This window comes from Desmodus rotundus, chromosome 2 (assembly GCF_022682495.2).
Source record: "Desmodus rotundus isolate HL8 chromosome 2, HLdesRot8A.1, whole genome shotgun sequence".
NCBI lineage: Eukaryota > Metazoa > Chordata > Mammalia > Chiroptera > Phyllostomidae > Desmodus > Desmodus rotundus.
This window is the reverse complement of record NC_071388.1, coordinates 102,810,692-102,823,845: the sequence shown is the minus strand read 5'-3', so window position 1 is coordinate 102,823,845 and position 13,154 is coordinate 102,810,692. Positions and strand designations below refer to the sequence as shown.

The window sequence follows — 13,154 nt, the reverse complement described above, 5'->3', positions numbered from 1 at the left end:
AACAAACTAAGCAAACAAACAGAACAGAAATAGAATTACAGATACAGAGAATGGTTTGATGGCAACCAGATGTGAGGTGGGATTGGGGAATAGGTGAAAACGTGAAGGGATTAAGAAGAACAAATTGGTAGTTACAGATGGGGATGTAAAGTACAGTATAGGAAATGGAGTAGCCAAAGAACTTAGACACATGATCCGTGGGCATGAACAGTGGTGTGGGAATTGCCTGGAGGAGTGGGGTAGCTGGGTAGAGTGGGGCAAAGGGTGTGAAATTGGAACAACTGTAATAGCATGATCGATAAAATAGAGTAAATAAATAAATTAAAAATTAAAAAATCAAGTTTTTTGTGTTTTAAGACTATTATACAGTCTTCAGGAAATTTGACATAAAAGCTTTACTCAAGAGTACAATCATTGGCAGCTATCAGAAAGCCCCAGTTTGTTCCAAAGAAACTTGCATGTTACATTTAGAAAACTTACAGTGAATATTGCTAAGTACATTTTGTGCCTCAATCATGGTGTTTAAAGATATGAAATTAGAAATTTCTTATTGTAATATTTATAAAACATGAAAAAATATTCTTGACTGCACATCTACAATTAAGTTTCAAAATAAATGACCAGTTTACTGCAGGATGTGTGAAATGCTTATACTTTGTGTGTCTTAAAATTTATTTTCAGAAACATTCTTGTAGTCAATTCTGAGATTAATTTTTTTAATTACTTATATGTAAACCTCATAGTTTGAGGGTTAGAGAGCCTAAAATTTTTTAAAAGGAATCATTTTCTTTCTTTGCCCAATAGAATAATCCGCCTCTGAAATCACGGAACTTCTCACTTGCATCTAGTGGTAATTCACCTATATCCCAGAGGAGACCAAGTCAAAATGCCATTTCTTTTTTTAATGTTGGACATTCCAAACTGCAATCAACGAGCAAAAGAGCTCACTTACCTCCAGACCATCTTGTGGAAGTCAGAGAAGTAAGTACAAAGTGAAGTCAAGTAAATTGCAGAAAGTAATCTTACCTATTTGGTTTTATCACAAAAAATTTTTAATTTTGTTTGCATCTTCTGGGGCTCCCAGTGCTTCCTTCCCATCTGGTATGCTGAGATAATTTTTAAGTCATAAATATTCCCTGAGTAGGGAGAAGGGTTGGGGGCTGAGTGAAAAAATGCAGGGATTAAGAAGTACAAATTGGTACTTACAGAATAGTCACAGGGATCTGGGTCGCAGCATGAGGAATAGTCATTAATGTTATGATGGCTACATGTGGGGCTAGGTGGATGCCTAAGTATGGTGGGGACCACTTTGCGGAGGGTGTGATTGTCTAGACACTATATCGTACACCTGAAACTGGTGTGGAATGATACTGAATTTGGACTTTGATTGAAAAATTAAAAAAAAAAGATTCCCTGTGTATATAGGGTGTCCAAAGTTTCCTCAAATCAGTCATCTGTATACTAGATACACTCTCGTTTTTCAAAAGCCTCTTATTTCTCAAGTAAAAGTACAGAATCCTTTGATGTACAATTTAGGCCTAGTGGGAAGGCTATATGGCCAAACAAGTGACTTTTTAAACAATATAGACATATATCTATTTATATATGTATATGTATATGTGCTCACACACATATAGATAATTTCAAGTACACACAAAAATAAATTCTTGATGTTACCTTACCTCAACATTTGCCTCTTTTTCTTTCAAACCAAGTGCCAAATAATTCTACTTCTTAATGCAGTTGTTAGGTTCTAAATATTCCAGGTATTGTTTGCTGAGCTAAATTTGATAGAGCTTGTAGATATCTATGTCACGGCCTCACACAGATAATATGGCTGAAAATTAGAGGAATGTTTTAATAGCCTTTCAAGTTACTTGTGGCTATTCTTTGGTACTGCACGGAAACTTGGCGGTGGTAGTCCCTTAAATGTTAGATGCCATGTGGAATCTAATATATATCAATGAACTTCTCATACTGTTATATGAAAATTCATTGGTATGTTTTACACTTTGAATGGACTCTAAACTGTGCATGATTTTGTAGCACCGTGCATCAGTCATTTTTGAAAATACGAGTTCACTCAGTTATACAGGTCTTACAAATGTTGACCTATTTTATAATTTTATAATATCAAAAATTCACATTCTTTAACATCCCTACCAACATCATCAGAAAAGGCTTTCAGTATGGGGAAGCTGTCAAGCTTATGGTGACAGGTAGGTGTTCGAAAATTCTAATTTTCATATTAAAGCTCAGATTTTATAATTGGCTACAAATACTGTCAGTTTTTCTTGAAATGTCAGGCTCATTTTGCTCAATTTTGAGAAAATTGCACAACCCCCCAGGTCTAATTATCTATAGCTTCTGAGATTCATTCTATAAAGGAAAGGCACTCCTGTGTTTCTCCTCTACTCTCCTAGAACACTGTGCACTTCTGTACTCCGGTCACCAACTGTGTTGGGGTTTCCCTCACACTAATCCAGGGGTGTCCAACCTTTTGTCGTCTCCGGGCCACACTGGAAGAAGAAGAGTTGTCTGGGGCTACACATTAAATGCACAAACACTAACGAAAACTGATGAGCAAAAAGAAGGTTTTAAGTAAATTTACAATTTTGTGCTGAGCCGTATTCATAGCCATCCTGGGCCCCACGTAGCCTGCAGATGAATTGGAGAATTAGGCCACGCAGTTCTCTTATTCTCTGTGGACACTAGCTGGGTATCCTACAATTTTAATTCAGTTCTGACCCTGTCCACCTCTGACCAACTGGCTATAAATCTGAGGTTTCTACTACTTTTTCCTTCGCTAGAACAGCTCATAGAACTCAGGAGAACAGTTCATTTTCTATTTTACCAATGTATTATAAAAGAATATGACTTCGGAACAGCCAAATGAAAGAGATGCATAGGGCAAGATATGGAGTAAGGGGCATGGATGTTCCATGCCCGCTCTGGTCGTACCACCCTCCCAGGTACCTCCAAGCGTTCATCAACAGGAAGCTCTCCGAACCTCTTCCTTTGGGGTTCTTATGGAGACTTCATTATGTAGCTGTGATTGACCAAATCCTGGGTGGGTGGTGATTAATTTAATCTCTAGCCCCTGCCCCTCTTTTGAGAGGTTGGGGGGTGGGCTGAAAGTTCTTACCCTCTAATCACTGTGTTCCCCTGCCAACCAGCCCCTTGGTAGGGGAGAACTCACCAAAAATCACCTCATCACTAAAAACTAGTGTGGTTGAAAGGGGTTTGTAATGAATAACAAAACGCACCTATTTCATCTTTATGCTCTGAAGGTACTTTAGGAACAAAACCAAATATAACAAAGGCTGTCCGTATGTTCTAAACATCTAGGGAATGACAAGGGTTTGGTTGCTGTGTGTCAGGAAGGGGTGGGCAGCAGAGACCAAGTACACGTTTCTTATTGTCACACACCCTTTCGTGTCACAGTGGTAATGGGGGCGGGGGGGAACAGCTAGTTCACATTTTAAGAAATGTTCCAGAGACTGTGATCCAGCTCCAGAAGGTTGTAATGCAAAGCTGTAATTCACAGTGAGTTTGAAAGGAACATTTTAATCCAAGTCCATAGGTAAATAGAGCAATAGATTGAGTAACATTTGGCAAAAGCAACTGACTATGCAGAATAGTGTATTGTGCTTGAACATTTATTATTAAAGCTTTACCTAATTAAAATGACCTGTTTTGGTGTTTATTGTTTGTTGTTAATGCTGTTTATCAAATCACTTCATTATTCAGTACATGCTTTGTGCTGGTACTAGGCTATCCCTAGAAGTAGCTAAAATGACCTGTCTCATAAGGAAAACAGACAATTAGAGTATGAATGAAAAAAATCATGATTCTAATCTGGTTTTCAGCTAGACTAGATACCACATAAGTGATATACTAGTATCACCATATTCACCATAAATAGCTACAAAACACAATTAACCAAGTTTTCAGATTTCCTGAAGTTTTCTCTTCCTTCAGGAACTGGTTTTATAGGAATAAGTACAAAAATAGCTTTACAAGTCAGTTTTCTTTTTCTTTTGTAAATATATGATCAATTTATTTGTTTTCTTTGGAAAAAGCGATTATCAAATTTTAACATTTGTACTATATTATAAAGTTAATTTTTTCTATCCAAGAATATCACTTTCTTAGGCCCCTTCACTTCTGACACCAGCATTAGCAGGTGGCTTTTGGGGACCTTTTGCACAAAGAAACATTTTTTTCTCTTAAGCATTTTATTGTGATAGCTGATTATTCTTTTTTAATTTTTATTGTTACTCAGTTACAGTTGTATGCCTTTTCTCCCCATCCCTCCACCCCACCCCAGCTGAACCCACCTCCCTCCCCCACCTCCACCCTCCCCCTTGATTTTGTCCATGTGTCCTTTATAGTAGCTCCTATAGACCCCTCTCCCCACTGTCCCCTCCCCACTCCCCCCTGACCATTGTTAGATTGTTCTTAACTTCAATGTCTCTGGTTATATTTTGTTTGCTTTTTTCTTCTGTTGATTATGTTCCAGTTAAAGGTGAGATCATATGGTATTTGTCCCTCACCGCCTGGCTTATTTCACTTAGCATAATGCTCTCCAGTTCCATCCATGCCATTGCAAAGGGTATAAGCTCCTTTCTCTCTGCTGTGTAGAATTCCATTGTGTAAATATACCATAGTTTTTGGGTGATAGCTGATTATTTATGTTGTGACTATCGTACTTACAATTTTTTTTCCTTTATTAGTTTATAATATAGAAAAGTGCAGACATTATAAGTGTACATCTTGATGTAATTTCCATGGAATCATATCCTGGATCTAGAAATTATATGTTACTATGTCCCCAACCCTGATACTGGTTTGTGGCCTGTTAGGAACAGGGCCACACAGCGGGAGGTGAGCTTGAATGTAACGCACTTGAATCATCCCAAAACCAGACCCCATCTCTCTCCCCCTTCTGTGGAAAACTTTTCTTCCATGAAACTGGCCCCTGGTGCCAAAAAGGTTGGGGACCGCTGCCTTAGAAGATCCTCTCATGCCTCTCAATCACTATACCCTTCCTTACTATCCTGCCATCTACTGCTATAGCTTTATTTTGCCTGTTTTTGAAGTTTCTAAAAGTAATATTAAATAGTGTGTACTCCTTTGGGTATGGCTTTTTTTCCAGTCAACGTTGTATTTGAGATTTATGAGGTTGAGTGTAGCAGTTCTTTTCATTGCCATATAGTACTTATTGTATGAATACATCTTAGTTTTATTCATTCCAGTATTGCTGGACACTTGAGTTGATGAACATATGTGCACATATCTGTCAGTTGCATATCTAAGACTGTAATTGTTCAATAGTGGATTGCATTTATTTAGCTCTATAAACTTAACCCTAGTAGATATTGCCTACTGTTTTCCAAAGTTGTTGTACTTATTCATAAGGTTAGATTCTTGGAAGGTAGTTCCAAAAGATATATACAAAAACATGTATACACACAGAAAGCACACACAGAAAGCACGCACATATATGCATGTGTATAGATACTTTCATACCCATACTTTTTCTTTAAAAAAAACCTTTTTTTTCTGGTAAGGGTAAATGTTTGATCCAGTATCATAACATGTTTTCAGGGGCTATTGTTTGTGTGGCACAGTTGACTTGCTTGATAGGATAATTTTGCATCTCTCACTAGGCCTCTGATGTACGTATTAAAAATTAGCTGGAACAGAACCTCTGAAAGTTAAAAGAATCTCTCCACTCTAAAGTTTTTATGTGAATTAAAGTAGTGTCCAGAGATGGGTACTCTAAGAACCTTCTGCTCACAACTGAAAGTATTATGCATAGTAAATTCAGTTTCATTTTGAAAAATTGGGTTGCTCATCTGTAATTGTTACTCCACTGGCTCTGTTAGAGAAATGTGGACAGGGCTCTGTCAATGAAAAGAACTTGAATCTCTGAAAATATTAGAAAGAGTTTTATTTGGGCTTACCCAAGGACTATGGCCTAAAAGCAGACCTTCAAGAAATTTTAAAACAGTGCTCTAACTTTTGAAAAGTGGGGGCTACTTGTACAGGCAGAAGAATAAGTGAAAACTACATCTGATACATTAGAACTTTCAATTAGGGGGTATACAGTTCAGGGATTAATAATTTTACATCAAATGGAATGTATAAGGAAGATAAGGTTGGGTCATTGTGCCCCCTGGTGTGAAGAGAGTCTGGGCATAGGGTCTGGAAATAATTAAACTGCTTGAAATTCCTTGAGGTGGATTGTACCAGGATGCAGAGAGAACAGGCCCTGTTTTCTATAGTCATTGATCTTTGGTGCTAAAACGGAATAGACCATGTATGTATGTATTACAGGGGTTGGCAAAAGTAGGTGTATAGTCTGTATGGAAAAAGATAGGCAGGTTATAATTATTACAATAGCTTTATTGTAACTCAATGTTGCAATGGCCCAGCGTACATATGTACAGTCCCGTAAGCGCTCAAATTGCCCGCCTTCATTATTTACACGTTCTTGTAGTCTACTTGAAGAGCTTTGGCACAGAAGTCATTTTATCAGTTTCTTGACATGCTAAACCTACTTTAGCCCAGCGCTGTATATAGGTCATGTATATATGGCTGTCCCCCGTGGTTTGCCTTAGGAGGAATTTAAACAGGATCTTTCTTCCCTGGTTACTGATATAGAGGAGCTTACTTACCTTTTCCTTTCCTCAGCTTCTGATCAAAGCAGAATGCATTAAACTCTTAACCTGAAAGGCTTATATTCAGTAATTGCTCAAAATCAGGCTAATGAGACCAGAAAGTTAGATTAGGAAAGAGGAAGCAGGTAAACCACCATATTCTTACTATAGGTTCAAATTGAACCTGAACAGAGGTGCTGAGAAAGTGGTTGAGAGCCCAGATTGGGAATTAATTTTACTTTGGAATCAAATATTTAATGCTGCTCTTAAAGATGATCTGGAATGAAATGTTCTTTTGATGGCTTGTATAAATTTATGCTATTAATAAAAAGTTTGTCAAGGCTTTTGAGCTTTGCTGCTTTCAGAGAAAAAATGCAGCTGCCAAAGGTCACCGTCTTTTGCTCAGTTGACAAGCACTACTAAATGCTCATTAATTGAGACTGGCCAAACAAACTTAAAATAGATTTCTAAGCTTAATATATCCTAAAAGTGTCTCAAAAGCTGAATTCAGTCATTAAAATGGCAACTGTACGAGGGGAGACCCGGTCTCCCAAAACAGAAAAATTGTGTATTTATTCTTACATGTTTAAACTTCAGTCACCTTCAAAATACTCTCCATTTGATGCAATACACCTATCGAGACGTTTTTCCACTGCTCCAAACAGTCTGTGAGCTCATCGATTCTGATGCCTGTTAATGCTTCTGCCGTTTTTTGTTTCACGTCTCCCACATCTGCAAAAACATTTCCGTTTGAGGACTTTTCATCTGTGGAAACAAAAAAGTCGGGGAATGATTGGGTGAATAGGGAGGCTGGGGCATGGGGGGCATGCCGTGATTTTGGTCAAAAACTGCTGAGCACTGAGGGCTGCATGGGCAGGTGCGCTTGCAAGTCACCCATCATGAAATGGGCAAAGGCATTGAAAGAGTCTTCAAAAAAATTCACTGAAGCCAAGTGCAGCCTCTGACAATAACGCCAGCTGGTACCCTGATACAGATGGGCTCCTAGAACACTCAGCTAGTGGGGAAACCTGTACTACAAGGGGCCTACCTTGCATGAAATAATTGTCCTTTTTCGGGGTCCCCCTCATATGTATAGTATGTACAGAAACCATGAGTGGGACTTACAGAACTGTTGTTTTCCTTAGATGATGTCACATGCTGAAGGACAACAGAGAGACCTAATTAGACGAATTGAATGCCTTCCTGCTTCTGGCCATCTGAGTTCCTTGGACCAGGATCTCTTAATGCTCAAAGCCACTTCCATGGCAACTATGAACTGCTTAAATGACTGCTTTCATATTCTCCAGTTGCAGCATGCATCACATCAGAAGGGCTCATTGCCTCCAGGTAAGTTGTGGATTGAAGGTAGGACTTCACAGTAAGGGCCAAAACCTGGAGAGGACTGCATTTGTTGTGCTTCTAACTTCAGAAAATCTTAATTAAAAAGCAAACAACAAAAAATACAGAATCAATAAGCCTCTTTTAATGATCACACTGATGTTATAGAAAGTCTTTGTTACAGTGCCCTTTTTTGACTCTAAAATGAGTTTAGGTCTAATGTCCTAATCATTAAATATCTCTTTAGAGACCTCAAATTCAGCATATCAAAAACTGAACTCAAAACCCACATCTCCTGTATTTCTGTTAAAATTGGTGATATCACTTCGTCCAGTTGACCAAAGTAAAAACATTGGGATCATTTCTTGAGTTTTGGTTCAAGCCACTATTTGTTGTTTCCATATTGAGATATGTAGTTAAGTCAGTGAATCACTTCTCAGTTTGAAAAATAAGGTACATATGGGGTGGGGTGGAGGGATGGGGAGAAAAGGCACACAACTGTAATTGAATAACAATAAAAATTAGAAAAAGAAAAAAGAAAAATAAGGTATATATATATCTGGTATCTGAGAACAATTATTTGTTGAAATCAATTTACTGAGGAAAAGAATGTTACTGCATGGGAGAACAAAAAATGAGTTTTTCTACTAAATGAGATGAATAAACTCATCACGTTTAGTTTTTTTAAATTGAGATATAATTGACATATAACATTGTGTGAGTTTAAGGTTGCCATATGTTGCCATATACGTATATGGCAACATGTAGATACATACGTATGATTACAACTAAAGCATTAGCTAGTTAATACCTCAATAATGTCACATAGTTATCATTTCTTTTTTTGCTAAGAACATTTAGAATCTAGTCTCTTAATAACTTTGACTACAGTATTGCCGACTAAAATCACTGTGCCATGCATTAACTCTCTGAAATTTGTTCTTCTAGTTGCAAGTTTGTACCCTTTAACAGCTCTGTAATCCCTTTACCTTTTATCAATAGTAGCAACTTAGTATTTCACAAGAAGTCATTGTTCTCTTATCCAACTTACTTCCCTTACTTATGAAAGTAAATTTTATGTATAGAAAATTTGTTCATCTTTATATATATACGTATGTATATATAATTTACTTTTAGAGAGAGGGGAAGCGAGGGAGAAAGAGAGGAGAGAAATATCAGTGTGCAAAAGATACATCTATTGGTTGCCTGGTGCATGCCCCTGCCAGGGACCTGGCCTGCAGCCCAGGCACGTGCAACCCAGAATCGAACCAGCAACCTTTCGGTTCATAGGCTGGCACTCAATCTACTGAGATACATAAGCAGAAAGATATTTAGAAAGATAGTGAATCTCTGCTCAGGAAAAAGTTTACCATAGTCAGATCTTGATATGGATATAGATAGTATAGATCCCATCCTCACATGTGCCTGAATTCAATATTTCAAGCAAAAGAAACTGTTTTCAATGTCATTTGTAGGTATAGGTCAGGGCAGTATTACAGAGGCCAATAAAAAATGTATATTCCTCTTAGAAACTCATAGTCCACTTAGGAACAACATGTAAATACTTAACAATAATATATAAAGTGCCACTTAAATGGGAACAAAGCACTATGGGAGAATATATAAATGGACTGTTACTTCTGATTGAAAAAGTTCTGGGAAAGGCACAGAAAAGCTACAAAAACCACTTAGCTTAGGGGTAGGAGGTGTAGTGGAGAGCATTCCAAAGGGAGTGGAAGAGCCTAAATTGTAGTTGTGAACATGAACTGCTGCCTTGGTGGAATTCTAAGAAGTCCAGTATAAAACTTGTTATATTATAGAGCAACATACACATAAAAACTTACAGCCCTGGCTGGTACGACTCAGTTGCTTGGAGCTTGGTCCCATAAACTGAAAGGTCATGTGTTTGATTCCCGGTCAGGGCACGTACCTAGGTTGCAGATTCTGTCGGGGCGTACAAAAGGCAACCAGTCAATGTTTCTCTATTACATCAATGTTTCTCTCCCTCTTTCTCTCTGTTTACCCCTCTCTAAAATCAACAAGCTTGTCCTTGGGTGAGGATAAAAAAGAGAATTATAAAACTGCCATACAGTTGAAAAAAGAAACAAAAATTATGCATTGTTTTATCAACCAGAGACTTCCACTATTAATATCTTAGTACACTCCCCACCAGTTTTTTCTATTTTCTCAGTTTTTGTTTGTTTCACCCAGTGGTTATTAGAAAATATATGTTTGTATTGCACATTTTTTAATGTGTTACATGCTTTTGATCAACGTAAGTTTATTGACTGCGCTATATTCTTTTGAAGGGGCAGATGCACTTTGGTTTCCTTCACTATTACCCTGTGTTGAACACTGGATAAGTTACCCTCAGTTATGAAATTTGGGTTAATTCTAGTTTAGTAATGATTTTGTCAGTTAAATGAAACAATTTGTTTCCAGTTTATGCTACTTAGTTTTTAAAAGATACATCAAATAGCATAATGCTAGATGCTCAACAAAGGCTTAATTAAATTTATATAGTTTTTATATTCTTAGAAATTTCACTTGTGTAGTTAAAATTCTTATTTTTTATTTTTTTAAATTAATAGTCTTATTTTTATATATTTTTTAAGATTTTATTTATTTAGTTTTAGAGAAAGGGAGCGATAAAGAGGGAGAGAAACATCAATGTGTGGTTGTCTCTTGCACGACCTGGCCTGCAACCCAGGCACGTGTCCCTACTGGGATCGAACCAGCGACCCTTTAGTTCGCAGGCTGGTGCTCAATTCAGTGAGCCACACCAGCTAGGACTTGTTATGATTTGTAATCAGTTGAGTGATCTCTTAAATTTAGTGTTTGTGTGCATTTTATTTTTAGAAATAAAGAAATTAGCTAGTGATATTAAAAATTAAGATTTTAAAGAAGGAGCAAAGTGTTTTAATTTCCTTGGAATTTTGAAAGAGGCCCCATGAACTTACCCAGGGCATTGCCCCAGTGCCAGATAAAACTGAACTGAATGGTAAGGTAAGATGCTCTGGTAGCCTCACAACTTTGTAATTTATATCTCTACTGAAGTCTGGAGTTTTGTTATAAACTGAGTAAACTCCATGCTGTTTAAAAGTTCTGCTTAGTAGCCTGAACAACCAAGCTTCTGTGAAACGTTGATCAGCCTCTGAAATCAAATGGAACATTTTCCATTATTGATTAGGCATAGAACCCACTTTGTTAAATTAGTTGAGGGTAATAAGAGACATTTGAGTCATTAATTGAGAAGATGACAGGTCTGTAAATGTGACCACTGCCTTTCACTGGGTCAGCTATTATTTATTCAGTAGAAGCGCCTTACATTTTAAAAGTGTATGGAGCTTTTTTTATATATATGATTGAAAGAATGGACACACGTTTACAATTCTTATTGCTTGGTTAGAAAATTGCTACTGAGAATAAGATTCAACACAAATTGAAGCAAATTTCACTGTTTCACTGTCCCAGGCTCCTCCTGTACGTGTGGCTCCCCAGAGCCCAGCTGCATACTTTGTTCTCACTAGAGGGGCAGGCTTTATACAGAAAGGCTGGCAAATCGACTGTTAGGCTGGGATTATGCTTTATGAACCACAGATATGCCAGGAAGTGAGTTCAGTCCTATTCAGAATTGATTCTTTTAAAGGGTGATATTTGATTTCAAGTTGCAAGTTGCTCTTTTGTAAAACACCCAATCATGGTGCGCATGCTAATGAGATACACATGGCCGTCTTGCAGTCTCTTAACAGATTGAATTGCTTTTAGTCCTGTAGGCTTAAAACAAAATTAAGCCAATTTTAATAAAGTCCACGTCTGCTGAGCTTTCCACATTATGAGCAAGTTTCAGCAAAAGTTTTCTCTTACTTCATCAGGAACGACAATTGAGTGGTTAGAACCAAAGATACCTTTATCAAACCACTATAAAAATGGAGCTGACCAGCCCTTTGCAACCGAGCAGAGTAAGCCAGTGGCAGCCCCAGAAGAGCAGTGTGTGGCGGAATCTGGACTATTAGCAAGGGTAAGGTAATGTGAAAATATGGTTTTGGTGTAAAAATTGGGAGTCACTGAAGAGCATCAGCTCTGTATTCATTGTCAGGGCGTGCAAGTCAACCTAACACCAGAGCAACATTCTTGCAAACTCTAACTGCATTGACTTTGGAACAAGTCTGTTTTATAAAACTTATACATTCTGTGTTATCCAGGTTAAATTATGTGCCCTTTTTAGTTTGAGTTTACTTTTTCTTGATAAAAAGTACATTTAAAAATGGAAGTTGCATGCTTTTCTTTTCCTAGAAAATAGCTTACCTAATTTAAGATTATTTGCATATTTATCTCTTAAAATTCTCAATTTCACATTATTTATCAGAAGCTTAGTGTTATGTTTACAGGCTTAAAAGTTTACTATTAAGTCTTTTTGATAGTAAGCACTTTACCAAACCAAATTTTAAAAGTGGTATTCTACTTAAAATAGCACGGTTTTAGGGTTTAGTATGTTTATAAAGAACAGTTATATACTTATAACTATTAACTAGTAGTTATGAATAACTAATAGTTATAGTTATTAACTAGTAGTTATGATATAACTATACCACAACTATTTACTATATTGGTTATATATAATAACTAATAACTATATAATAACATAGTTATAACATGTTTCTCAAAAGCTAAAGAGTGTTTTATTCTAACATTGTAGCATATCATATTTGTTTTGCCTTTTGAGTTCACATTTGTTATTTTTATGGCTATCATAATTATAGAGATAGTTTTATTTTAAGCACTTTTTACTTGACATTTCTCATAAGCACTTTTCTGTATTATTTTGGCCTATTTAATTAAGTTTTAAAGGTCGAAATAGGCTAGTGAATATCTAGGTTGTTTACTTTTGGTTATTATGGTAGCACTATATCATCTTGTCTACTGGTTTTTTCTCTCCCCTTTATTCGGATTATATCTTCAGGTTGTATTTCTAAGTAGAATTACTGAGTCAAGAGTATCCACAGTTTATGGTTATTTTTATATTAGCAAATTCTTTTTATTTATTTAGTATTTTTTATTGTTTTTTTTTTTCCATTACCACTTATCCCCTTTCTGTCCCCCTCCCCTCACAAACGCCACACTGTTGTCCATGCCCCTGAGCCCTTTGAG

The 13,154-nt window shown here is 36.8% G+C and overlaps 1 protein-coding gene across 1 annotated transcript in view; it reads left to right on the top strand.

Moving 5' to 3' along the window:
- OSBPL11 (oxysterol binding protein like 11) overlaps nt 1-13,154 on the top strand; it is a 92,817-nt gene that overhangs the window by 50,176 nt on the left and 29,487 nt on the right. The window contains exons 5-7 of the mRNA XM_024578084.3: nt 805-981; nt 7,811-8,012; nt 11,879-12,024. Coding sequence (XP_024433852.2) covers nt 805-981; nt 7,811-8,012; nt 11,879-12,024 — 525 coding nt within the window. The remainder of the gene's footprint in view (nt 1-804; nt 982-7,810; nt 8,013-11,878; nt 12,025-13,154) is intronic.